Source organism: Lygodium microphyllum, chromosome 3, assembly GCF_053477565.2.
Source record: "Lygodium microphyllum isolate KBCC chromosome 3, Lygodium_microphyllum_v1.1.10, whole genome shotgun sequence".
Taxonomy (NCBI): domain Eukaryota; kingdom Viridiplantae; phylum Streptophyta; class Polypodiopsida; order Schizaeales; family Lygodiaceae; genus Lygodium; species Lygodium microphyllum.
In genome coordinates, this window is record NC_141137.1 from 56,677,640 (window position 1) to 56,692,105 (window position 14,466).

A 14,466-nucleotide genomic window follows, 5' to 3' on the forward strand; every position below is an offset into this window, starting at 1 on the left:
CTAAACTTATAAAGAGGGACGAATCTCACCAGATCCAGTTGGCCCCATGAGCAACACATTACTTTTCTCAAGCTCCACCATATCTCCATCTTCATCATCTTCATCAGAAAGACTCATAGCTAGGCCACTTCCCCTACTAAACCATCATGAAGAATTGGATATAAGAGCTCTGTTCAACTTCTCGAAACTGCAAATCCATAAAAAGAGACGAAGTACAAAGTTTTCATAATTACCCATCAGCCTTATAGTTGTTTTTTGATGAGGACTCATAATAGATTCTTTTATAGTGATTGTAAACAGCAACTGACAGAACCTGTAAAACCCATGGATACTCTCATAAATACAACAGTATCCAGAGTTGCCTAACACATAAACAAATAAACAAGAGATGGAAGGGTAAAGCTTTCACAAAGCATAACAATGCAATCTCCTTATCATTGTCAAAAAGAAACAGAGGATTGGGAAACCCCCGATAATGATGATTGCACTTTCTTTCAATCAAAAGCAATAGTAAAGTAGACCACAGTGGCTGTAACAAATTTTGAAGGAAAAACAAAAGGCTGAAAGTCACAGCTGCCAACAAAGCAGGATTGCAGGCTATCCATCATGCCCATCTAAGCGAAGGACTGGACACGGTCATTTTGACTGCTTGGATATCTTCCAAAGAACCACAATAGCTTCCCAAATTTGTGCTCAGGAAACTACCTCCCAATTGACTGCTCAGTGTTTGAAGCAGACAGTGCATCTCTTGGCAGTACGACAATAAATGTACACACTCTCTTCATTTGGCAGAGTTACTGTTGTGCCTTTAATTAAAATACAAGAGAAGCCAACATCAAGGTGATCACAACCATAAAAATATCAGAAAAACATATAGTATGTGGGGGAGACAGAATATTGATTGTTATCAATCATCAAAAAGCCTGCGGTTGCATTGATCTTCTTAAGAATGCATATGGCTAAAAAGAATGGTCGCCACATGCACATATATATACACAAGGGAGGGAGAAACCATAACAAATACAGTGGGCAAATCCAAATATATTCAGTCATTAAAGTCTGCTATATGCTCACTCATTAACTTCTGACATCGTGCCACAAAGTCGTTAAGTATGTCAAATAACCTATGACAGTTTGTCATAAAAGTACCCCAGAAGAAAGAACTTTGGCAACTATGTACAGCTGTAGGATGGGCACAAAAAAAAACTGTATAAGACTGCTATATTTTTATGTTTGCCTTTCCCGACATTCAAGCAATTGAGTAGCATACAGAACACCTAACATTTCATAAGATATTCAAAACAACAAGAAGTACCATAATTACTTCAACAAGAATACAACATACCTTCTTTGCTCGGTCCTGCCCAATAACAAATTTGTCAAGAGCAGCACGAATTTCCTTGGGTGTAGGGAGATCCTTTCCAAGATTTGAACCACCCCATGCATCCTTTGAACCTCCAGAGCCACTTGATCCACCACCACCTGGGCCATTATGCGAGCGTACATAGTTTGTACCAGGTACAAATGGAGGGTTAGGTGCCTGCTGAACTGAAACCGCAGGTGGAAGCGAACCAGGGCTACCCTGTTGCCACTGTTGTGTGCCATACCATCTTCCAGAATCCATATGCTCCTGTCGCCTAATCGAAATTGCACAGGACTCTGATCGGTCACCATCAACCACTACCAAAGCCCTTGCCAAGTCCTTGCTATCAGTTCTGCAAGGAGCCTCAATACTTTTCGGAAGGTAGGACAAGAGCGAGGGACTGCCAGAGCCAGAGGACAGTGAAGGTTTACAGTAGGGACAGATAAATCTTCTGTGTAGAAAGGATGCCTTTCGTGAGCTTGAGCCAGGAAGAGCAAGAAGAGGTGAAAAGGGGAGTACCAACTGTGAGTCGCACGAAGGGCACCTGACCCACCCCCACTTGTCCCCAGCATCCAGCCTTTCCTGTTCATACCTGTCCTTATGAGGAGTTCGCACATCCAAGATTCGAGCAGAATCAAGAGTGCCAACAAAGTCTATGTTCCCCTTTGTAGACAGCAAGTCAAGTCTCGCAGCTTTCCCTAGAGAAGGAATTGAGGGGATTGAGGACGATGGACCTATGGTGGCGGAGCCTCCACCATTACCGCCACTGGATGATGAAATGGACATGAGAAAGGGTTTCCAGCAGGCTGATATATTCCTCATAACATCAGACGAAGTGCTGGACTGCATTGAAGATGCCCTCCCACCTGCGACATCCGTGACCCTTCTGAGGCGGGCGGCTGCCATTGGCTATCGGCAGTAAACTCTCTTCCTCCAATAAAAAGAATGTGGCACAAGTGTCCACTGTGATCCGTAGAGAGGCAAACAGATAAAGGCACTATTTATTTGACCCGTAGAGCGAACCGCAATCTGTCCTGTATTATGCAAGCCGTAATTCTGTCCTGTATGGCATGCTAATCTATTAGCATGAATGATGCCGTGGAGTGAAAAAATGGATCGGCATGAATATATCATTGGAGGGTGAATTGATGCCGGACTAAATGTATCGAGCAAATGAACTGTACGACAAAACAAACAGGGATTCATTAGAGTACCTGAGGGTGTTTCATGATAAGTGATGGCAAGCGGTTCGCGACAGCAAGCACGGACTAGGGAAGGAGATTCTTCAACTGCACTTCGTCCAGGTTCCGGAAAAACGCAGGCGAAATCCCAAGAGAGATTGCGTGTGTGTGTGTGTGTGTGTGTGTGTGTGTGTGTTAGAAATACGTGGCACAGAGCAATCGCGCTACCATAGCCGTGAGCAATATCCTGTGCATCCGTGTGCGCGAGTACGTGCGTGCTTGTGTTCCTCCCCCCCACCTCTGTCTCTCTCTCTGTATGCGTTCTTTACGCAATTGAAGAGAGGAGAAAGAGCCTTTAGATGGAATGAATCGTCTAGCCGACCCCGTTCGCTTTTCCCTTACACTCCTCCCCACATGTTTTAACCTCTTAAGACCCACATTCATACAATGGAATTCATACAATGGAAATCAATGGGCCATTTTTCATGATTACGATCTTCGGATCCCATTTTAATTTTTACATGAGCAGCTAATAATTGTCTTTTCTTTATTTTTTGCTTACTTTTTCCAATGATTCAAATTATTATGATCATTTTGTCTTTTTCTTGATTTATTCAAATTATTAGCACCATTCAAATTGAATGCAACGCTTAATAAAAGTGAACTATGACAAAAGCAACAATGAACACATGGAACGCGAGCACTACATTTTGATGAGTGTGATTTTTTGAGTTAATGTGTTGTCATCCTCATAGAGGATGCCAGCTAGAGAGTAGGAGGTGAGACGATCACACGGTTTGTTACGGTCACTCTCGGTGATGCGTCACAGCTCCACCTCCTCATCCGCACAATACATTTGTCTGTTGGGTTTTGAATTTATGCATCTTAAGGAAAGCAAGAAGTAAAGTGTCTTTTATGCTCATTTGAAAGCACAAGCTTCACCCAAGTAGTTCTTCTTTACTCCATGCATAAGCCCGATCCTTTAATGTCTTTTTATATTTATGAGCCTAAGTGTAGTTATCATGTTTGTTAGATATCAATGTTGTCAACTATTGTGAGCAATTGCATAGAGACCACTTCTGCTCAAGGCTAATGCTTGGTATTTTCCATTGTTTGGCTCCAAATGTATGCAACCGGACAACTACTCAAATCCTTCCTCCCTAGTCACCTCCATTTGGACCCTTTTCTTCTTCCTCACAAATCAAGTGTACATTCCCCAATCACCTCCATCTGGACCCTTTTCTTCTTTCTCACAAATCAAGTGTACATTCGAATATCAAGACTTGGCCATTGCAACTAGTGGCTTTGCAAAGTCCAACCTTGTAAGAGAAGGTGAACTTGGAAGTGTTTGTGAGGCTTTCTACCAGGAGTGAAGGTTGTACGTTCAAATATCAAGACTTGGCCATTGCAAGTAGTGGCTTTGCAAAGTCCAACCTTATAGGAGAAGGTGAATTTGGAAGTGTTCATGAGGGCTTTCTACCAGGAGCAAAGGTTGCAACAATCAAGTAGATCAAGGTTGGAGGGAGGATGGACAAAGAAATTTATCCAGAATTGGAAATCATCAAGAAGGTTCATCATTGACATCTTGTTTCTCTAATAGGTTATTGTGTTGTAGATACTTGGTGATTGCTTGTGTAGGATCACATCCCCAATGCCAATTTGAATTATCATTTACATGGCATGTGTACCTTCCATTTAGCTCATCAAATATTGATTGGGGGACTACTTTTTCTCAAGTTATCTTTAATTTCTGTAAGTGTTACACATAATTTGCTCAAGAATGAGACCAACAATTTTAGATTGGTCTACTTGTGTGAAGATTACATATGGAGCTACACATGGTTTGGCATATCTCCATGACCATTGTAAGATTCTAATTAGTTCTCATCAACCAAGGACTTATCATTATGCTTTCTTCATCCTTACTAAAGGTTTTCTATTTTTACATGTTAGGTCACCCTCAAATGATTCACTATGGCATCAAGTCATTAAATATTCTACTAGATAAGGACTTTGATGCCAAAGTAGCTTCTCAATCTTGCTCTTTGCTAGGTTGCTTTACCTTGCAATCTTGATCAATTAATTATGGAGCTCGCTCCTTTGCAATAAAAACACGACTTTGATTTTGGGTTGGTAATGCTTATTCTAGATATGGACACCCATCTAGCCACAAGGATAGTAGGAACCCTTGGATAAGTTGTTCCCTTTGAGGTCCTATGAATTATTAATGGAAGATAAGCATAAGATGTACTTTGATGACTTAGTTTAATGGTTTCCAAAATATTAGGTATGTGCCTCCCAAATATGCTTCAAGTGGGAAGTTGATAGACAAATCTAAAGTATGTTCATTTGGGATTGTGCTTTTGGAGTTAGCAATTGGGTGGAAACTTATAGATCCTGTACAATCAATGGAAGAAGAAAGTTTGCTAAATTGGGTGTGCTCAAGTTACATGAAGTTCTATAGGCTAATTTGTGATTGTGAGTAGTGAGACCCCAGTGGGGAATAGTCAATGATTCATGAAGTCAAAGCTCTATTTGCTTGTCACTATTGTTGAAGGCACAACCCTTGTCCAAATAGATGATATATGGAAGAGAATTTGGAGCTTTTGGTAGACACGTTCTTGAATTGTGCATACAATTGCAAGCAAATGATGCAAATGATGGAGACGATAGCGATATGCATCTGCTATTCTGTTGTGTTGAGCAACCAACAATGAGCCAAGTGGGAGTTCTATTGCCTTCTTGTAAATTTGAATATTATACAAAGTTTCTATGACCAACATGGACAATTTTGTCTCTACTATTGAAGGGCCTTTTAAGCATTTAACTTAAAATCAACCCCACTTTTATTGAGTACAAAGAAACCATTGAGAAGTAGATTAACATCACTTAGATGAAGCACAACATGAACAGAAACTTTGCAAAATCACTTCAAAACAATCAAAGCTGTCGATCTTACTACAAAGGATGCTTTTACCAATATGCGCCTACTATCCTTACACATATAGGTAAGAGTGGAGGCAATAGAACTAGTAGAGTGATGGCACATGAACAATGAGCACAATTAGGGTAGTGGGAAATGTCTCGTGAAATAGTCATGGTAGTGATGATGGGTCTGGACTCTTGAATCAATTCTAGTGATGAGCTTGGCATTAAAACACCAATAGGAATAGATCGATACATGCAAGAAAACAACCAACGAGCAGATAGTTGACTTGTGGATAGAGTAGGTCCCAAATGTCATGAACGGGTTGCGTTTATACTAGTTCAATCTCTCCTTATTGCACCCTTTGTAAGAGGGATGACGAAACCATTTGCTCGTCTCTTTTGGAATTGTTCTTGTGTCAAACTTGTCTTTAGGAAAGTTCAAGCATGGATGAAGGCCACCAACCAAATGGATTCTAAAACTACTTTATTTGGTGACAAGGAGCCTCTTGATAAACAAACATTATTGAGGGAAATTTTTTTTAAATGTGTATGGAAAATTGTGAACGAGGTGGCATTTGAAAGGAGCAACGTTAACTCCAATGGATAGGTGTAGTGATCTTTTGGATTCTCACAATACTTTGACTAGGAAGGTAATATCTAAGCAGCACTAGATATTCAATCTTTTCTATAAGAAACTTGCTATGTGTTGTCTTTAAGTTATGCCTTGATGCATTACATTTGGTAATGCTTGTACATTTCCTACACACTTGATTATACAATATAGCATTATTTAAAACCACGGCATTGGTAGGAATCTTTTAATGCAAAATAACAACAAGTATTTGAGAAGTAATAAGAGCATGTTCAAACCCCATCAGACAACAAAAGTGGCTATTATTATGTCCGGTTATGTAGGATTCATATCAAAAGGAAGTCAAGATCACATCATGAGTAGTCTTCTTAGCAAAGGATTTGCTAATTGGCAATAAATACATCAATGGTGATTCAAATCCCACCACCTTTGATTATTTACACAATGATCCTAGCTTGTCCAACTCATAACTCCCTGAAAAGCAATTTTTGTCAGAAATGAACATATGCACAACCATTGCCTTTTTTCCCCTTCCCTTTGCTAGGTCAAAACTAGCCCTGAATATAGCCCTACATTGTAGCTAAAAACTCTCCACATGGATAAATATTTAAAAAAGATCACACAATCATTATATTTACAAAATATTGGCTTCAAAGCCTTAAGAACCCACTATCACAAGGAGAGGCCATCAACCAAGGGATAGCTCTAAACACAACTTAATTCCTAGCCTTCCATATGGTCAATAAAGTGAGATCTCTAATCATGTGGATAGGTTGAGGAGTTGCTCACATGTCTATTCTATGTGCCCTACTAGGTATTTGTAAGAAATCATCCTAATCTTTTCACCCAAAATGGTACCTCAATGTCTAATCCATTTTGTCTCACCACATCATGAAGCTTGATAACCAAGGTATTTGATTCGATGACCTCTTCAGTTGAGCTAATGCCAATTTGCTAGAATTAATCGATATTCCTCCCAAATGTATGAGCTTCGTACTAGACCTAACACATCATACACATCATTTTATTAGCAACTCCCATAATGGCATCATATTGTATAAACTACTTATTAGGCCTAACAGAGCATACATATAATTTTATCAACACTTCCTATTAAGGGCATCATATTATATTGGCTACATTCTTTGGGTAGAGGAATTTAACTATGTCAAAGTAACTCAAGTGCACCAACACACACATGCGCGCGCGCGCACGCACGCGCACACACACACACACACACACACACACACACACACACACACACACACAGAGTGTGTGTGTGTGTGTTTCCACAAAAGCATTTACATGCTAAGAGTGAGTGAAGAAAACTAGACCATCTTACCAAGTTTGTGATGTATGCTTGCAAAAAGCTAGCAAGATTAACCTATTCTAGGCAATTTAAACGAGGCACTTTGCACCGCTTGCCCTCCTAGCGTGAAGGCAAGCAAGCACATGGGCAGGGGCCCCTTTGCAAGCACGTGGGTTGTGGGGGGGGGGGGGGGGGGGGGGGGGGGGGGGGCGGCCTTTGCAATAGCGCGAGTGGCGGCCCCTTGAAAGGTTTTGCAAGGGTGGCTTCGTGTGCACCACGTGGCCCCTCCGCAATACCTTTCCTTAATAGATAGTACATGTAAACCTCCAAATTGTGCTAATTATGTCCTCTTTTAATTTTTACCTTAACCTTTCACTTTATCCATGGAGTATCCCTTACACTATTCATTTTGTATTTTGGTTAACATGTTTCTTTACAAACATGTTGATAATGAGATTTTAAAAAAAAAAACCATTAGTCCACAAAGTTGAACCTACAATATTTTTCCAATTATGATCGACATTGTTTATCAAAAGAGAATCATATTTACAAAAATCTAAAGGTTTGTATTTAACCATTTTTTATAATCTTAGCAACAAATGTTGAAGCTTGCCTAACCATTTTGGTTTCTATGAGTTTCTTACATGTATAGGTTTTAATTTAAGTAAGCATTGACTACAATGTGTCCCAAAACGATTCACTTCTCCTTCTTCTTCTTCTTATTATTATTATTATTATTATTATTATTATTATTATTCAAGAGTGACGAATAATGAGAGGAGATCAAGTTACACACATGATCTTTTAGATCTAGCATATAATTGAAGGCTTACAAGTATTGATGTAGTATAAATAACAAAAAAGACACAATATGTATTTCATACTTCACCTTGTAGATCATATGAGCAATTTATGTGAAAAGTGATAGCCTTGGATTTTGGCCACATAAAAGCACTCTATTATTGTTTTTCTCAAGCTAAAGTTGAAAAGGATGCTCTAACCCATATATTTTATTAGAGAACATTTTATGGATTTGGTTGGTCAATAACAAATGTTGCATTCTAGAGACATGATAACGGTATTCTCATGTGAAGAGTTGACATTCTTTATATGCATATAAGTTATTGTCAATGTCAACCTATCTAGGCATCTACAATTGGAACGTTTCATTTATGTATCATGTGACTTAAGCTATATTACATGTCTATGATGGAAAATCTTATTATCAAGGTTCTAGGATCAAAACTTTTTTTTAAATCTATAATTTCTAGTGCTAGTAATCATTTAGTTATTGTACAACTTTATAGTCTAATGGAAATGCAAAATTCACTATTTAAGGAAGGTCAAATGACTGAATGCTCAATTGATTAAATGGCCATATAGTTAAACTATACTTTTGTAGTTTTTCAATACTTTTGCATTGGTCTTTAGTTCCAACAAAATTACTTTGTAAACTACACACACACACACACACACACACACACACACACACACACACACACACACACACACACACACACACACACACACACACACACACACACACACACACACACACACACACACACACACACACACACACACACACACACACACACACACACACACACACACACACACACATCCAAATATGTATGTATACGTGTGTTTACCTATATATAGCTCAATTAGTCATAATGTTGTTGTATTAGGATTATAACAAAAGTACCATTCTTTGCATGAAGTTTTGTTGAGTATATAACATAAGTCTACACATCTAGAGGGCTTACATGGCTAAACACATATTTGTTCCTTTAGATGAAAGCTTTTACAAAGCATTCCCAAAACATTGATAAACCAATGGAAACATGTTACTTATAGCATAAATCACTAGTTTAAAAATAACTTAAACATCTAAAATGTATCTTCATCATCACTATGGTAGTTTTCAAATTGGCGGGTGCTCTTGTCTACAAAGGCTATGGTAGTTAACTTGGCTAACAAAAAAATCCCATTTTGTCCCATCATTGATTTTCCAACTGAGCATTGCTCTCATTGCTATTGTAGCATCTATTGAAAGATTGTGTGACACAAGCGAGACGAGTCAAGAATTCACGAAAAAAAGTCACGTGCTTCCCACACTTATAACTTTTCATGTCTTCTAGCATTGCAAGGAGGTAACTTGGAAGATGCAAGGATTGTATGTACATGTGAATCACTTGTTTCTTGTTTTATACAACTTTGGCATTTAATGTTATAAACAAAACAATATGTCAATAGAGGACAAGCTTCAAGGATAGCCTCGCTCCTTCTTTAGAGCTTTATGAAAGACCTTGTAGACTTTGTCCTTACTAACAAAAGCTTTGAGAGATATTAAGATATCACTACGAAAGTGAGACCATCTATTTATGGGAACAATAGGGTGCGGGGTCCACTTGAACACCATGTCATTCTTGCACTTCCAAATCCCTAACAAAATGATAGCCCTAATTGTGTCCCACAACTTTATAGTTACTTTGTCCTTCCCACCTCTATCCCCAAATAGTGCTAGCAATCAAGACTCTTAGCAAACCCTATTTTACCTATCCATTCCTTAAGTTTCCTCCATATATTGGGACAAGAAACATAGCCAATAAGCTTATGGTGAGACTTTGAGTTATGTAGCATCAGTCTCTTACACTTATTGCAAGCAGAACTACATGTAGCACAAACAATTTGCAAAGTCCTCTAGTGTTGGCCTAGGTGATATGAGTTCCTCTTTGAAGGCCTAGAAGGTAGATGATGGGATGCATATGGATTTTGCAATTCTTGTGAGTAACAAGCAATGAGACATAGTTGAGATGGAAAAAGCTTTATAGTCAGACTATCGCATGTGCAATGAGTGGTGTTGGGTAAAGGCTAATAGCCAAAGGGACTAGGCACCCCTTGTACTAGTATACATTGTACAATCATATTTAAGTGAAGATAATGAAGAATAAGGGTAATTAAGTACCGACCAAAACTTTTACATGTGCTCTCTCTCTCTCTCTCTCTCTCTCTCTCTCTCTCTCTCTCTCTCTCTCTCTCTCTCTCTCTCTCTCTCTCTCTCTCTCTCTCTCTCTCTCTCTCTCTCTCTCTCTCTCTCTCTCTCTCTCTCTCTCTCTCTCTCACATTGCATCAAGTCTAAATTCCATCATCACTTCCTCTCAATTAGCAGAGTTGCTTTTATGGGAGCTTTGTGGTTTGAGTGAGGAGCACAAGGAATCAAGCCTCTTCATGAGAGCATTGTGGAATGTACCTAGCTTGAGATTCCCACCCGAAGTGGGCAACATATTAGGTAGTCATCCTAAAGGGCACTTCCCACTTGCCACCTCACAAAAATCATGGAACTCTTGAGATTAGGCAAATGGGGCATTCCTAGGTCTGCTTTTCAAGGGGAGCACTTGGCCTAGCCCACATGAGTAATGACTACAATGTGTAAGGATACTATAGGCCTCCTAAATAACAACATTCTAGCATTGAGTAAGAGAGTACACTTCGGAACAATACCCACCGCAAAGGGTATTTGGGATTTCTTCAACAATACCTATGAACACATAGATATTGTTTATCAAATGACCATGTTCAAAAAACTATATATTGCCACTATGCATGAAGATCAATTTGCAACGAAGCTCTTAGAACAGCGGCAATCCCTGCTAGATTAAACCATAAAATTTGGTTTAGTCATCTTTGAAGAACTACAAGCTATGTTTCTCCTCTCCTCTTTGCCTCTATCCCGGAGAGCTTTTATTGCCACTCAAACCTCCATTGATAAACTCAAGCTTTAGCCTCTACTGATCAATAGAATCAAGCAAGAGCAAGTCATGAGAGATACTCTTTCCACTTCTTCTACTCGAGATTCCAAAGCCCTAACTTTAACTACCTACAACCCAAAACATCTTCATAAAAGAGCTCACTTCCTTCACCAAAAGCCCAAGTTTTCTCCTTAGTCTAACTTCAAAGGAATCCTTGGTAATCCTCATTACAAGCCCAACTCTCATCAATCATTTCAATCCTTATCTATCTCAAGAACCTCGCTATCATCTCATAAGTAATGTTTGCGAATGACAAGGTCATATAAAAAAGGATTGTCAACAAAAAAATAGATTCAACAAACATCACTCGAAGGGGCAAGCTCATTTTGTTAGCATTGGCAATTATGATACACAAGGTCAACTAAAAACTATCATAATCCTAGCCACGTGTTTGGGTACCTCATTCAAACTTCAAAGAAGAATATACATGGTTCCTAGAATCTGGAGCTACTCATCATATGAATTTTCATAAAGAATGGTTGGTCAATGTCAAAGAGGTATCCATCCAGTGTTGCCATGGGGGACAACAGCATTCAACAAGCTCAAGGCCATGGCACCCAATCTCAAGAAAAAATCTTTAAAGTATCAGTGAGCTCACTTCTCAATCCTCTCTCATTGCTCCCATCTACAAAGACCACTGCATCTTGCAGCTACTTTCACCTTCTCTCACACTCACTTGCCGAAAACTAGGTCGGCTTTACACACTTGGCTATTCACTTCTCTAACCCTTTGCAAATGCTTTTGCTAACTCCACCTCACTCACCAGTATGCCACAACATACTCTTCTATGGCACTCTCGACTTGGTCATGCCTCTCAACATGTCCTCCAACAACTTATCCTTGGCATTCCACCTTTTCTCTCTCAACTTCCATTTTTTCAAGCTTGTGCTGTCAGCAAAGCCACAAATATTCCTTACTCCAAATCCTACTTCATTACAACCCAACCCCTTCAATTAGTACACTCCAATATTTATTGTCCCATCAATCTTGTTTCTCTCACTGGAGCAAAATACTTCATGGTGCTAATTGATGATTACTCTAGATATACTATGGTATATTTTCACAAGGAAGTCACAAGTCTTTTCTAAGTTCCAAATACAAGGAAGCAATTGAAAATAAGCACCAGTTACAACTCAAAGCTCTTTAGACAAACAATGGAGGAGAGTACACATCAAATGAGTTCAAAGACTATTGCAAGTCTTCAACATGAGCTTACCATACCGTATCATCCACAACCAAATGGAGTTGTTAAACATAAAAATTGTACTCTACTAAACATTGCAAGAGCTATGATGTCACTAGCATGCCTTGGAAAAGAATATTGGGAGGAAGCAATTGCTATACCAACATATCTTCAAAACAAGTTGTACTCTACCTCTCTACACAATCACACTCCCTATGAACTATGGTTTGGCCACCCTCCTAACTTCTCACATTTGAAGGTATTTGGATCCACTACTTTTCTTGTCAATATAGATCATAAGTCCAAATTCTCTCTTCGAGCCACACAACTTATCTTTATGGGATATGGTGAGCCCTATGGTCACAAAGCTTATCAATTTTATGACCCACACAACAAGGTCTTCCTTTATGGTAGGAGTGCTATATTTAATGAACTCAATAATCTCTTCCCAGAAAGTTCCACCATCGCACAAACTCAATCCCTAACCCTTTATCCAATTGCCCCATTTGCCACCACATCTTCACATTTATCATCTAGAAAATCTCATGAAGGGCCCACTATATCCACTGCCACACAATCATCTCTTCCTATTACTTCCCTTGGACATTCCCGAGTATGCAACTATCACTTATCTAGTCAAAAACCTTCCTCACCACTTGCTACATGTGAACAAGCCCTACAACCAAACAAAATTAATTATTCCATCTTAACTAAATCCTTAAAGCTCCCCTCCAACTCACGTGCTTGACTTAACTCGACGGCCATTTGGTACCATTCTCAACATAATCTTTAGCTCCAATCATGCCTACTCCACTCAATAACTTGCCTAAAACAACAACTTTGCCTTCCACATTGCCCTTCAAGCATACGCTAGATTCTAGCGAGCATAGTATGGCACCCAATCTACCTCATCAACTATCCACATAGGAAACCAATGCCATAACTCCTTCTCCAGCACCTATTACAACAACTAATGAAGCTCCTCATCCATTTGAATCACACAATCCAAGCTCTCCAGCTGCCTCCTCACAACTATATCCATCTCGACTTCCCCATGCTACCATCACTGCATCTCTAAAAGCCCAAACTACTATAGCAAATCCAGAATGCTTAAATAGTTGCCTCATCTCCTTAGCAATCTTCTCTCTTATCCCCTGATTAGTTCCCATTAGCAAATCCCACAAGAAAAGCACACTCGAATTTCATTCCCACTCTTCAAAGGTATGCCTAAATAGCTACAATGTCTTTCACTTCTAGCAACTCCTTCCTACTGCTCTCATTGTAACTACCCTTACACCTTCATCTCCAAATTTCCCTTCCATGCCCATCACTCTCTTCAGCTCTTCTGACTCGAACAATGATGAAGCCATCTCACTACCAAATCCATGTTACAAGAACTAGAATGACCTTCATATCCAAGCCAACATTGCCATTGGACAAGCTCGACATCCACCTCCAAACAACATTCCCAAGCCACCCAATTGCCCTTCTGTCAATCAAGCACTTTGGAGTCATGAAGCCTCTCAGTGTGTAACAAGCGGGATACACACCAACTAGGGTTTAGACACCCCGTCATACTGACCGGGGCATTTAAGGTGTAAGAGCCCCAGATTAGGGCAACCAGTTATTATCAAGATCACACTCTTCACCTTCATCTCCAGCTTCCATGGCTTCCTTCTCCTTTCTCTCCTCTTTCCTCTCTTTCTTCACCTTCATCTCCAACTTCCATGGCTTCCTTCTCCTTCTCCTTTCTCTCCTCTTTCCTCTCTTTCTCTCTTCTCTTCTAGTCTTCTTCCTTCTTCTTCTTGTTCTCTTTCTCTCTCCTCAACTCTCCTTCTCTCTCCCCTCAGCTTCTTTCATTACAAGTGGTATCAGAGCTTCAGGCTTTGGTCCTTTTCCTCTTTTCCCTTTCTCCCTTTTCAAATCCCCAAAACCCTAGTTACTCAGCTTATAGGTACAGGTACAGCAAGAAGGATTGCAATTAACTTCAGCTTTTTGGAGCAAGCAGGAGCTATGGCTGGAGACTCAGACATATCTGGAGGTAAAACGGTTAAAATAGCAAGTCGTCACTTCTTTCCATGCAATTTTTAAGGGT

The 14,466-nt window shown here is 39.6% G+C and overlaps 1 protein-coding gene across 4 annotated transcripts in view; it reads right to left on the minus strand.

The window, feature by feature from the left end:
- Positions 1-2,928, minus strand: part of LOC148038372 (CLP protease regulatory subunit CLPX1, mitochondrial-like) — a 44,650-nt gene extending 41,722 nt beyond the window's left edge. Inside the window, exons 1-4 of one of the 4 annotated variants that reach the window (XM_087671230.1) lie at positions 2,578-2,928; positions 1,346-2,419; positions 234-313; positions 30-136 (exon numbers count right to left, since the gene is read on the minus strand). In XM_087671230.1, the coding sequence (XP_087527356.1) occupies positions 30-136; positions 234-313; positions 1,346-2,269 (1,111 nt within the window). In that variant the 5' untranslated portion in view covers positions 2,270-2,419; positions 2,578-2,928. Of the gene's footprint in view, positions 1-29; positions 137-233; positions 314-1,345; positions 2,442-2,577 lie in introns of all 4 variants that reach the window. The other 3 variants (XM_087671239.1, XM_087671214.1, XM_087671223.1) reach the window with 3 other exon arrangements.
- Between the last annotated feature and the right edge of the window lie 11,538 nt (positions 2,929-14,466).